This window comes from Mandrillus leucophaeus, unplaced genomic scaffold (genome assembly GCF_000951045.1).
Source record: "Mandrillus leucophaeus isolate KB7577 unplaced genomic scaffold, Mleu.le_1.0 Scaffold216, whole genome shotgun sequence".
In the NCBI taxonomy this organism is placed as follows: domain Eukaryota; kingdom Metazoa; phylum Chordata; class Mammalia; order Primates; family Cercopithecidae; genus Mandrillus; species Mandrillus leucophaeus.
Genome location: NW_012102210.1, coordinates 92,216 through 104,502, shown reverse-complemented (window position 1 = coordinate 104,502; position 12,287 = coordinate 92,216). Strand labels below are relative to the sequence as shown.

The 12,287-nt window shown below is 42.8% G+C and overlaps 1 protein-coding gene across 1 annotated transcript in view; it reads left to right on the top strand.

Annotated features, from left to right (window-relative positions):
• The window catches only part of FIGLA (folliculogenesis specific basic helix-loop-helix), a gene marked incomplete at its 3' end in the record, with an annotated part of 13,387 nt that extends 10,698 nt beyond the window's left edge, over positions 1-2,689 (top strand). The window contains exon 4 of the mRNA XM_011980753.1: positions 2,663-2,689. Within this exon, the coding sequence (XP_011836143.1) occupies positions 2,663-2,689 (27 nt within the window). The remainder of the gene's footprint in view (positions 1-2,662) is intronic.
• Between the last annotated feature and the right edge of the window lie 9,598 nt (positions 2,690-12,287).

Genomic DNA, 12,287 nt, shown 5'->3' with positions numbered 1-12,287 from the left:
CCAGCTTCAGTTTGCAGGAGTGGTACCCTTTTCCCTGCCCTTGATGAGGACCCGAGGAGTGAAATCCTGGTGGTGGCAGGGACGGGCATTTTGGGGGATTTGGAGATGGGGTCAGAGCAGACTGTGCAAGATCAACAACATTCCTGGGAGGCAAAGTCCTGAATGAAGTACATGAGAATCTGCTGATGACAGGGATGGAGATTAACTTCTGGGGCCAGAGCAGGTTCACTAGGGGAATGAATTGGCAAGTATTCGTGCAGACAGAGAGGGCCATGAGCCATGTGAAGCCACAGCATATGGTGTTGATAGGAAGAAAAATTAATTTCAAGGTCCAGGAGAGGCCTGTTGAAAATTAGAGCTTCGAAGTGTAGGTTTTTGCCGTATTGGGGTTGGCGTTGCTAGATGGCAGGGTGTTTGCTGTCTTGCCATTGTATATTCCTTCTATTTGCCACTTGTGGTTGTGCTCTGGCATTTCGGATTATGCATGGCTCTAAATTTCGTTCAGAGTTGCCAGTGACCCTGTAGAGACCATGTCTCTAGACAAAGACCACCCTCAATTTTGGAGTGAGATGCCAAGAGCGCTGGGGCTTGAGGGCCTTTGGAAAAGGACATAAGGAGAGACATAGTGTCTGTTCCAGAGGCCTGGGTATGCTGCCAGTGTATACTTCCAAACTCTGGCATGTCATGGGAAAGCTCCTGGAGAGAGTTTCTGGGAGAAAGAAGCCTATGTGGATGGTAGACTCCTACCACCCCTGTTCCAAGTTGTGGTAATCTGTGAAATTAGTCACTGGGGACATTTCTTCCTATAGCATTTTAAGCTCTGAAATGAGACGGTTTGGCTAGTTGGGATGAATTCATTAGCATCTTGGGAAAGCCCTGAGCCTCTTTCTTCTGTCGTCCATCTCACATCCCCCCAGGTAGTGGCTCTATGCGATGGTAAAAATTCTACCACAGTAAGTGATGGGTCTCCCTTTGCTTGAGAAGAACAGTCATCTGCCCCGGGGTTCACTGATAGCCTATGGGGCATATTCTGATGAGATTAGTCAGCCCAGTATTTTCCAAAGTTGTTTCCTTTTTAATGAGGTGGGTGCTTTCTGGTTTGTCCTAGTCCTCCCCACTCCTTACTGCACCACAGTAGCATATTTCACCTGGTAAGGTGTTGGGTTTTGCTGCCCTGGTCTAAGGGCACGGTGGCTCAGGAAGGCTGCTCCAGTGACTGCATTTATAGCCCTGGGATTTTACTGTGCTCTCTGTACTTTGGGGATTTAGGTTCTGATGCTGTGATGGTGCCTATGCTTGTAGTTCTCTGGGACTTTGGAAAGGTGAGCCTTGCTTTTCAGATTATTGTAGGAACAGGGACTGAGCTCTAAAGCTGAGTGAGCAAGGATTTCTATTTACCCCCATCTCCCTCACCAAGCCTGGCTCAGTGGGTGGAGGAATGTACGTTGGATAATATGTCAAATTCTGCAGCCACACCACCAACAATTGGAGTGTGCCTGCCTTCTTAAAGACATTAAGCAACAAACTGGGTTTCTATTCTTCAGACTACCCTCTTCTTGGACCTTAAACTCTTTGGCTTAGATGAGACCAACAGCCAATTTTTAATGAGCTGTGACAATAAAGACAACATTTATAAACTTTGGCAAGTTTTCTATTCTCATACTTAAATATTACATTTCTGAAATTTTCCAGCTAACTCTCAAAAACAAACGAAAACAAATGTTCTAAAATGCACTAGACTATAGGCAGTATACAGTCATCCTTTAATCCTTCAGGTAAATATATATGAATTTGTCTCTTAAGTATAAAAATTCTAAATATGTAAAAAATTAAAATTTATTTTAAAAATAAAGCTTCTAAAGCTAAGTCTGAACTGTAAAACAAAAGAAAGGTTGATCACATGTATAGTGGAAAGACTCGATGAAGATTAGAAAAAAAAAGCTAGTCGTACATATTTTGTGTCAGAGACTGTTCCTGGCAGCATATACATATTAACCTATTTAATTTTCACAACCACCCTGTGCTATACAAACAATTATATCCATTTTACATGTGAGGAAACTAAGGAACAGAAGTAACTTGCCCAATATCGGCAAGTCAATGAAGTGTTGGGGTTGGGGGGATGTGGGTATAACAGTGTTAAGTCCTTTTTAATCACTTTTGTTCTAACAAAGCTGAACCTTGAAATATAAAGGAGGGTGGACTAGAAAATAGGTAAATGTTTAAGGCTAAGTTAAAGCATTTGATTGCAGTGCTTTACCATCCACAGTGATATATACTTAATGGGTTTCAGTATCCAAACAGCCTGACCATAACTTGAGTGGCTTTATTTTTCAGTCATGGGTTTATTTTTTCTTCAAGTTGAGTGTTTCAGAAAATTGAGCAGAGACAAAATGATCTTGCCACGCTAGTAAAACCACTGATGGAAATACACTAAAATCCTTCCAATTTCTTTTCCTTTGCAACTAAAATAAAAAAATTATCAGGTACGTAACATTGTGTGCCTGTTCTTGATTTTTCTATCACTGGCATGTTTATGTGACCCATTAGGTGGGACAATTGTCTTACTGTTGGCCACTATGGTCTCAGTTTTTTTGTTCTCATAAACGTGACAAATAACTGATGTGTTTAGCCCTCTCTGTATTTTGTATTGTTTTTGCAGGACAGATTCCCAGAAGTAGAACTGCTGAATCACAGGTAGGTCACTCTATAACTTGATGCATCGTGCCAGTTTATAACACCACTGGCTGTATAATAAGAGTGCTAATTCCATCACATTCTTATCAGTGACCTCTATTAAAAGATGGACTCTTAATGGGTAAAAGAGTGGTATATTTAAATTTAAACATCTTTGATTACGAATTAAATTTTTTTTGCATATTTCATTATTGTATTTCTTTTGTAAACTGTTCTTATTTTTAACTGTTTATAATGGAATTTTTTCTGTGTTTCAGACTTCCACAAGTATGAAAAATGAAAAGGCCCAGGGTTACCTTCTAGAGACAAATAAATGCAGTCTTGAAAGTTTTGGAGTCTTTTTTTTTTCTCTCTCTCTTTAGCGTTTCACTCTTATCACCCAGGCTGGAGTGGCACAGCACGATCTTGGCTCACTGCAACCTCCGCCTCCCAGGTTCAAGCAATTCTCCTGCCTCAGCCTCCTGAGTAGCTGGGACAGGCATGCACCACCACGCGCAGCTAATTTTTGTATTTTTAGTAGAGACAGGGTTTCTCCATGTTGGTCAGGCTGGTCTCGAACTCCCGACCTCAGGTGATTCACCCACAGTCTCCCAAAGTGCTGGGATTACAGGCATGAGCCACTGTGCCTGGAGGGAGTCTCTTTTTTAAAAAAGAAATTTTGCAATAATGCAGAGTTTAACAATTACCGTTTTAAATAGCCTTGCCTGTCTCAAGTTTACTCCACTCTACTTTCTCCTTAACTTCATGCTTCGAAGAAATAGGCTTCAGGGGCTTCAGCCTTTGCTTCCAACTCATCATCATCCTCTGGGGACCTACATCTAATATCTTTCAGTCCATCTTTTTTTCATTGCTTTGAGAAATAAGTGACTGTTACCCTTCCAATAGAAATTAACTTTAATAGAAATGCAGACTTCAGCTAGAAGAGTTGTAAACATTGGCCAATGGGGGTGAGAGTTTTCAAGGGTTTTTAAATACCCAGCTAAGGCCAAATGACACCTTTTGTGCAAGGTAGACAGTCAAGCACCTTGAGCACAAAGACTTCATCTTTATAACAGTTGCTCACAAAGACATAGTACTTATTATATGCTGGATTCTGTTCCCTATGCTTTCCATGTGTTAACTTGTTCTTACAATAAGCCTAAGATAAAGGCATAATTATCCCCGTTTCACAGATGGGAAAACCAAGGTACAGAAAGTATCATTAGCTCAGGTTGCCATAACAAATACCATAGACTGGGAGGCTTAACAACAGAAATTTATTTCTCATAGTTCTAGAGGCTGGAAAGTTCAAGATTATGGTATAGCATTGTTCGGTTTCTGATGAGGGCTCTCTTCCGGGCTTGCAGATGGCTGCCTTGCCACTGTGTCCTCGTATGACAGAGAGATAGCTAGCTTTGGTTTCCCTTCTTCTTATAAGGGCACGAATCCTATTGGATTAGGGCTCCATCCTAATGACTTCATGTAATCTTAATACCTCCTAGAGACTCTGTCTCCAAATACAGTCTTATTGGGGATTAGGCTCTCAATATACGAATTTTGGGTGAACATATGCTGTTCACAACATTCTGCCCCTAGCCCTTCCCCCAAATTCATTTTCTTATCACATGCAAAATATATGCATTCCACCCCAACAGCCCCCAGAATCTAAACTCATTCTCACATTAAAGTAGAAAGTCTCATCTAAATATCTTCTAAATCAGGTATGGGTGAGACTTGAGCTATGATTCCTATCTTTCTCTAGCTGTAAACCTCTGAAACCAGACAAGTTATATGTGTCCCAAACACAGTAGTGAGACAGGTGTAGGATTGACATTCCTATTCCAAAAAGGAAAAATAGGAAACAAAGGGTTGATGGGTCCCAAGCAAGTCCAAAACCTATTGAAGCAAATCCCATTATATCTTAAGCCTCAAGAATAAATCCTCTTTGCTTTGATGTAGTGTCATCCTTGTGGCTTGGCAGGGTGACCTGCCCTCAGAAACAGGAGGAGCTCAGCTCTTCTCCTCCCCATGTCCCCCCGCCCCAGCCTCACCAAAACACACACACACACACGCACGCACGCACGCACGCACGCACTGAGTGGCAGCCCTGATCTCTGAATTGCCTTTGGGGTCATTTCTTTCTCTTGCTTAAATGGTGCATGTTTATAGCCAAAGAGTGATATGGTCTAGTCCTATAGAATCTGAGAAGGCTGACAGCTTACCTTTATTCTTTCCCACTTTCTCTGTCCTCTTTCTTTCCAGGTATCAGTGTCTTTCTGGTATAATCCCGTCGGTATTCCTGGCTTCAGCTGAGATGGCTAATTAGGTATACGAGTCACACTCATGATCTGTTTATCAAATGGTTGCTCAGCCACACCCTTAGTGATCTCTTAGAGTAACCTTTCTCAATTTTTGCAATATGGATAGGTTAAGAAATTTTCCAAGTCCCCAAGTTCTGTTTATTTTATTTTATTTTATTTTTTATTTTTTATTTTTTATTTTTAAGACAGTCTCTATCACCCAGGCTGGAGTGCAGTGGCACAGTCCTGGCTCTCTGCAACCTCCACCTCCTGGGTTCAAGTGATTCTCATGCCTCAGCCTCCCAAGTAGCTGCGATTGCAGGCATGCATCACCACACCCAGCTAATTTTTGTATTTTTAGTACAGATAGGGTCTCAGCTGGTCTTGAACTTCTGGCCTCAAGTGATCCACCCACCTCAGCCTCTCAAAGTGCTGGGATTGCAGGCATGATCCACCACACCCAGCCTCTGATTCCTTTTTGCTTTTGATTTCTTCAGTTCATCTCATGTCTCCTGAATTTTACTATAAGCAGTAAGGAGGACCCAAATCTCACCTTTAATACTTTGTTTAGAAATCACTTCTGCTAAATATTTAATTTTATCACTTGCAAATTCTACCTTCCCAAAAGTGCTAGAATGCTATTCAGCCAGATTGTTTGCCACTTTATAGCAGGATCACTTTTTTTTTTTTTTTTTTTGAGATGGAGCCTCAATCTGTCACCCAGGCTGGAGTGCAATGGCACAATCTTAGTGCACTATAACTTCTGCCTCCCAAGTTCAAGCAATTCTCATGCCTCAGCCTTATTTCTACCAACATTCTGTTCCTGATTATTCTCTGAGAAGATGAATGCTTCTCTCCAGCTCTCCTGTTTTCTTTCTTAATGCTTACCAGAAATATCTTTAACATCCATATTTCTACCAACAGTCCCTTTATGGCAATCTAGGCTTTTTCTAGCATAAATCTTAAAACTCTTCCATTTTCTATCAATTACCCAGTTCCAAAGCCACTTCTAGATTGTTAGGTATTTCTTACAGCAATATCCCACTCTTGGTACCAAAATCTGTATTGGTGGTCTCCAGAGAAAAAGAACCAACAGGAGATTATATATTTATTGTAAGAAATTGGCTAATGCCTTTATGGAAGCTGAGAAGTATCGAGATCTGCAGTGAGCAAGTTGGAGATTCAGGAGCGCCAATGGGATGGTTGCAGCTTGAGTCCAAAGGTCTGAAAACCAGGAGAGCCAATGGTTTAAGTTGGAGTCCAGAAGCTGCCCACATTAGGGAGGACAATCTGCCTTACTTGGTCTGCTCAGTCAAATGTTAATCTCATCCAGAAATAACCTCACAGATACACTGGGATGTTTGATCACAGCCTTTTCCCTTCCCCCACCTTAAAGAGTAGCTTTGTTTGCTTGTCTACTGGGCTTTGGGTCCCTTGTCTTCATCGGGGGAATGGTGTAAATGAAGAGAAGGAAGGAGAACAGAAGGCGAGACTAGCTGTATCAGTTTGTTCTCATGCTGCTAATAAAGACATACCCAAGATTGGGTAATTTATAAAGGAAAAGAGGTTTAATGAACTCACAGTCCTGGCCCAAAATGGAGGAAGAGCAAAGGGACATTTTACGTGGTAGCAGGCAAGAAAAGAATGAGAACCAAGCAAAAGGGGAAACCCCTTATAAAACCATCAGATCTCATGGGACTTATTTACTACCACGAGAACAGTACTGGGGAAACCACTCCCATGATTCAATTATCTCCCATTGGGTCTCTCCCACAACACGTGGCAATCATGGGAGCTACAATTCAGGATGAGATTTGGGTGGGGACACAGCCAAACCATATCACCATCTTTATTAGAGAGGAAAGAGAGCTACCTACAGAAGAAAAGCTCTGGAAGGTAGGAGAAGGGTTAGGAATTCCTAGGATAACTTCCACTGGTGTAGGACTACATTGAACAAAGAGGATGAGAGAGAATTTCCCCTGCTCCCTCTCCTTTCCATCTATTCAATGACTTGCAGAACTTTTCAAGGCATTGGCAGTGGGATTATTTCTTTTGAATGTGGCATTGTATGGAACTGGGTCTTGGGGTAAGGATGAGGAAGCCCTTACTGATGTGAGTTGTACACGCCCTAAGCGGAATTCCTCAGAATCAGAATGAGAGCCATCTACTGGTCTAGTCGTCTGAGGGGCATTGGGTAGTAAGAGAGTCATGGTACCAGAAACAAATCCCTGGGTCTATCTGAGGTATCAGCTTCAAGTTTCAAGACAGACTCTGAAAGCTTTAGCACATTCTAGGAATAACAACTCCAGAATAATAAGTCCTGCTGGGCAAGTGGCGATCATAAAAAAAATTGTGGGCTGGTAGGAGGAACTAGTGCACTTAACATCTGGGTCCATGAAGTCCTGCCCCAGAGGGACTTACTTGTTATCAGGGCTCAGCATGGTTCTATCCACAGCTCTCCAGGTCTGGACCTAATGTGATGGTGGGAACTGCAGTCTGGGGCTCTCTGTCTCTGGAACTACTCTGGTTATTTCCTGGTGTGGCTGGGGTTACACTGTCTGGTTGTCTCAATAAGTAATAAGACCATAAGTGCTTTCACTTGACGTCCCATTTTGTCTACATGACAACCTTGGCCACGTGGAGGATGTATTAGTTTTCTGGGGCTCCCATAACAAAGCATCCCAGATGGTAATGGTAAACCACAGAAATGTGTGGTCTTACCATTCTAGAGGCTCAAAGTCTGAGATTAAGGTGTAGGCAGATATGATTTCTTCTTGGAGTGTAGATGGCTGCCTTCTTGCTGTGTCCTCATATGGTCATCCCTTTATGCCAGTTTGTGTCCAAATTTCTTACAAGGACATCAATCATACTGGATTAGGGCCCACACATATGACATCATTTTACCTTAATTACTTTTTTAAAGGACTTAGCTCCAAATCCAGTCACATTGTGAAGCACTGGGGGCTAGGGCTTCAACACATAAATTTGAGGGGGATGCGATTCAGCCCATAACAGAGGGCAAGTGCTGTTACCCTCACTTTATAGCTGGGTAAGGGAGAATAAGGGGTCAGGGTCTTTCCTCAGTCCACATGCTCCCTGGGACTGAGATTGGAGCCCCAGGCCCTGGACTTCCAATTCAGTTCTCTTTCCAGAGCAGCATCAGCCACAGAGGTGAACTTTCATTTATTGGGTATCTTCAGAACATCTAGACTTACGATTTATCAGTGGTCTTCCTTTGAAAGCACTATCTTCCCTCCCCTGCCCCATCTTAAAGTGCGTTCCCCTAAAAGTAGATTACGATTTGAGTGTAAGTTGGGAAGGAAGCCCGGGAAGCACCTGTAAGGGAGTGGGAAAGTGATATAGGGAAGAAAAGTCCACAAAAGATGCATGAGTGAGCAGGTAAGTTACTGTTGTGGGCAGCTGGGGCTCAATCCTGCTGAGGCTCTCTGGGAGACAATGGAGACCATTGAGGTATTCTCCCAACTCTCAGGGATGAGTGAGCCAGGCTGTTTATCCACAAACTCCTAATGGTCATTGGTTGAGGGCTGATCCCAGGGGTGTTAATTTCTCCAGTATTTCCAGCATGCCCTAGAAAAGGTCATTGATAAGCATGCCTGGGCCTATAGAGTGCTAAGCTCCCGTATTAGTTATCTATTGCTGTGTAACAAATTAATGCAAACCAAGCAACTTAAAACAACACATTTATTATCTCATGGTTTCTGTGGCCAGGAGTTGAGTCTGGTTTTACTTAACTGAGTCCTCTGCTTCAGTGTCTCTCACAGGGCAGAAATCAAAGTGTCAGCAGGGCTGGGTTCTCAGTGGAAGGCTTAACTGGGGAAGGATCTGCCTCTAAACTTATGTGATGGTTAGTGGAATTCATTTCCTCTAGGACTTTTTTGGACTGAGGGTCTCAGTTTCCAGCTGGCTATTGGCTGGATGTCACCCTCAGTTCCTTGCCATGTAGATCTTCCAAACATGGCTACTAATGAAAGCATGCAGGTCAAGAAGCCAACTGAGGCAGTCTGCTAGCAAGACAAAGAATCTTTTGTGATATAATCACAGAAGTGAACATCCCATTACCTTTGGCTTATCCTGTTGGTTAGAAGTGAGCCACAGTCGTGCCAGCACCTAAGGAGAGGGTAATACACAGGGCATGGATACCAAGAGGTGGGGCTCACTGGGGCACTGCCAGTGTCTGTTGCACTGCCAGCTTCTCTCTCTACTAGTTATTCTTGGCCAGCTTCTCTCTCTACTAGTTATTCTACATTTTTGTCAGAAGACTTGGAAGATGAGAAATTTTACTGCAAATCAGTCAGAAAGTCTAATTTTAAACTATCTGGCCATGGAAGGTTAGCCAGCTGTGATTTTCCTGGGTCTGACATGGGGGTCTCATGTTTTTCTGGCCCCAGTTAAGGGCCAGGCATCTTGGGCTTGTTGCAGTGGAAGCTCTGAAGTCTCGTGGTCTTCCAGTGAGAGTTGGAGCCAATTACAGTTGTGATTCCTTTTCTTGGATTTTGAAGTGAATTTGAAATTGAGAATTTCTGGAACTTCAATTAAAATTTCTTATAGGCTATGAATGTGGGAATTAATGAAGTCTTATTTCCTGTCTGACATTTGGACAATTCCTGAAGTCCCAGGATGGCACCACTTTCTCAGTATGCAGTATCAGATGGACCCTGGGAGAGGCCAGACATATATATATAAATATATGTAATATATAATATATATTGTGTATATGTAATATATAACATACATGTATAGTGTATATGTCATATATAATATACACATATATAGTGTATGTCATACATAATATATACCTATATAGTGTATATTTCATATATAATATATACCTATATAGTGTATATGTCATATAATACATACCTATATTGTGTATATGTCATATATAATATATACCTATATTGTACATGTCATATATAATATATACATATATTGTATATATTTCATATGTAATATATACATATATTGTGTATATGTCATATATTATATATAATATATACATATATTGTGTATATGTCATATATTATACATAATATATACATACATATATACACACATACATATATGTATGTCATATATACATACATATATGTATATATATGATATATATATATATAAATACAAGGCAGTTTATTTTTGGCCTGGCGTGGTGGCTCATGCCTGTAATCCCAGCACTTTGGGAGGCCGAGACGGGCAGATCACCTGAGGTCAGGAGTTCCAGACCAGCCTGGCCAACATGGTGAAAACCCATCTCTACTAAAAATACAGAAATCAGCTGGGTGTGGTGGTGCATGCCTATAATCCTGGCTACTCGGGAGGCTGAGGCAGGAGAATCGCTTGAACCTACGGAGGGGAGGTTGCAGTGAGCCGAGATTGTGCCACTGCACTCCAGCCTGGGTGACAGAATGAGACTCTGTTTCAAAAGAAAAAAAAGTTTCTTTTTTTGTCCCCTCTGGGAGGCCATGCAGTGTAGTGTTTAGGGCCCACAAACTCTGGAGTCACAGCACTTGAGTTTGATTCCTTGCTCAGTCACCTATTAGCTGTGTGACCTAGGGCAGGCGACTTAACATCTCTGGGCCTCAGTCTCTTCATCTATAAAATGAGGATGATAATAGTACCACCCTCACAGAGGTTTTGTAAGGATTATGTGAAAATGCATGTAAAGCCCTCAGAACAGTGCCAGGAACCAACAAGGGTTTGCTAGGATTCGTGTGAGAAAACAAAACACACTAGGAAGAGAAATTTGGAGGGATGGAAATGACTGGGGTGACTTATGAAACCTGCTATTTCTAACAAAAATTCTCCATTCTCTTTGGGGGTTCTATTAAGATATGTATTATCTATTAAGATATCTATTAAGATATAGACCCCACCTTACCTGTGACTTCTGAGCTCTGGAGAAGGGGTTCCCTGTTTCTCAGATCTCATCACCCATTGGCACCAAAAGAGCTATGGCTGCCAGGAATGTCTCAATAAACATAACACTTCCTGGCTTCCTTGACCAGACAGACCTAGGTCCTGGGGTGAGGAGGGGAAGGGGTTTCATCTTGTGTGGCTGAGCTTGTTACAATTCTTCTAGCAGGTTTTGACAGGAGAATGGGGAGAAGGCTTGTGGCATCAGTGATTCTGAATGAGAATGAGTGAGAAGCTCTGAGTATGGAAGGAGGGTGCAGGGACCAGGTGTGCATGTGTGTTTCTTGTAAGGGAAGAGGGGCTGGAGCAGAAAGACAAGTTTATCCTGGCATCTGAAACAGAAGTTCTAGGGTTGTCATGGGCATTTTCTTTTCTAAATCAGTAGTATCTCTCAGAGTGGTGTTTCTGAAGTGTTAGTATGCAAAGGAATCACTAGGGTTGCTTGTTAAAATTACCAAATCCTGAGCCCACCTCCAGAGATTCTGGTTCCACAGCAGCACTGTGATGGGGGCCAGTGACTTCTGTGAGGGCGTCTGAGGGCTGTGGTGCCCCAGAACCTGGAAGGGCAGAGGGGCCATGATTAGGTTTTGGATCAGTGGCCAGAGGCTTTTCTGGAAGCTGTACGTTTTCACAAGCACATTTTCAAAAGCCCTTGGAGAGGATGTTGATTGAGGGGAGTTTTGGGGACTGGTGGAGATTACGGGGATGAAAAGTCCAGAGCTACCTCTTAATACCCCTACTCTCTGAGGGCCAGGCCTTGAAAGTATTGGAAATGCGAGGTGCCTTAGGTACACTGTCATTTTACAGAGGAAGACGACGAGGCCCAGAGAGGTTAAGTGGGTTGATTAAGGTCACACAGCTGATTAAGAGCAGCTCTAAGACGGCAACCGAAGTATTCTGGTTCCCTATCCGTTCCCCACTCACTACACACCTGTTCCTTCTGGGGCGGGAGACCTGAGGAAGGAAAAGAGTGGGAGGAGAATGTAGTGAGAGTTGGAGAGCGTTGGGTCCACAGCCCCCAAGGGCAGGGCCACAACAAAAATTTTGTCCTAGTTGAAAAGGAAGTGAGAATCAGAACAGAGAGAATTTTGGTTTGGAATTCAGTCAAATAATTGCTATTAAAATCACTAACAGAATTATCTTCCGAAGGCTAGTTGTCCTTTCCAGACGAAAAGAAATATTCCAAGTGTAAGACTTTTGCTTTCTCCCTTCCAGGGAGGATACATTCCCCCAAGGGAGCTCTGTTTCAGATTTTCTCCTTAGTAACAGACTCCCCTGCTGAGCTCTGGCCATCCCGGGCAGTAAGTGGTGTGGGGCCGGGTGGAAGGAGGCTGGAAGCCTGGCTAGGGGGGTCTGCGGCGGCGCTGCGGCGAGGGGGCG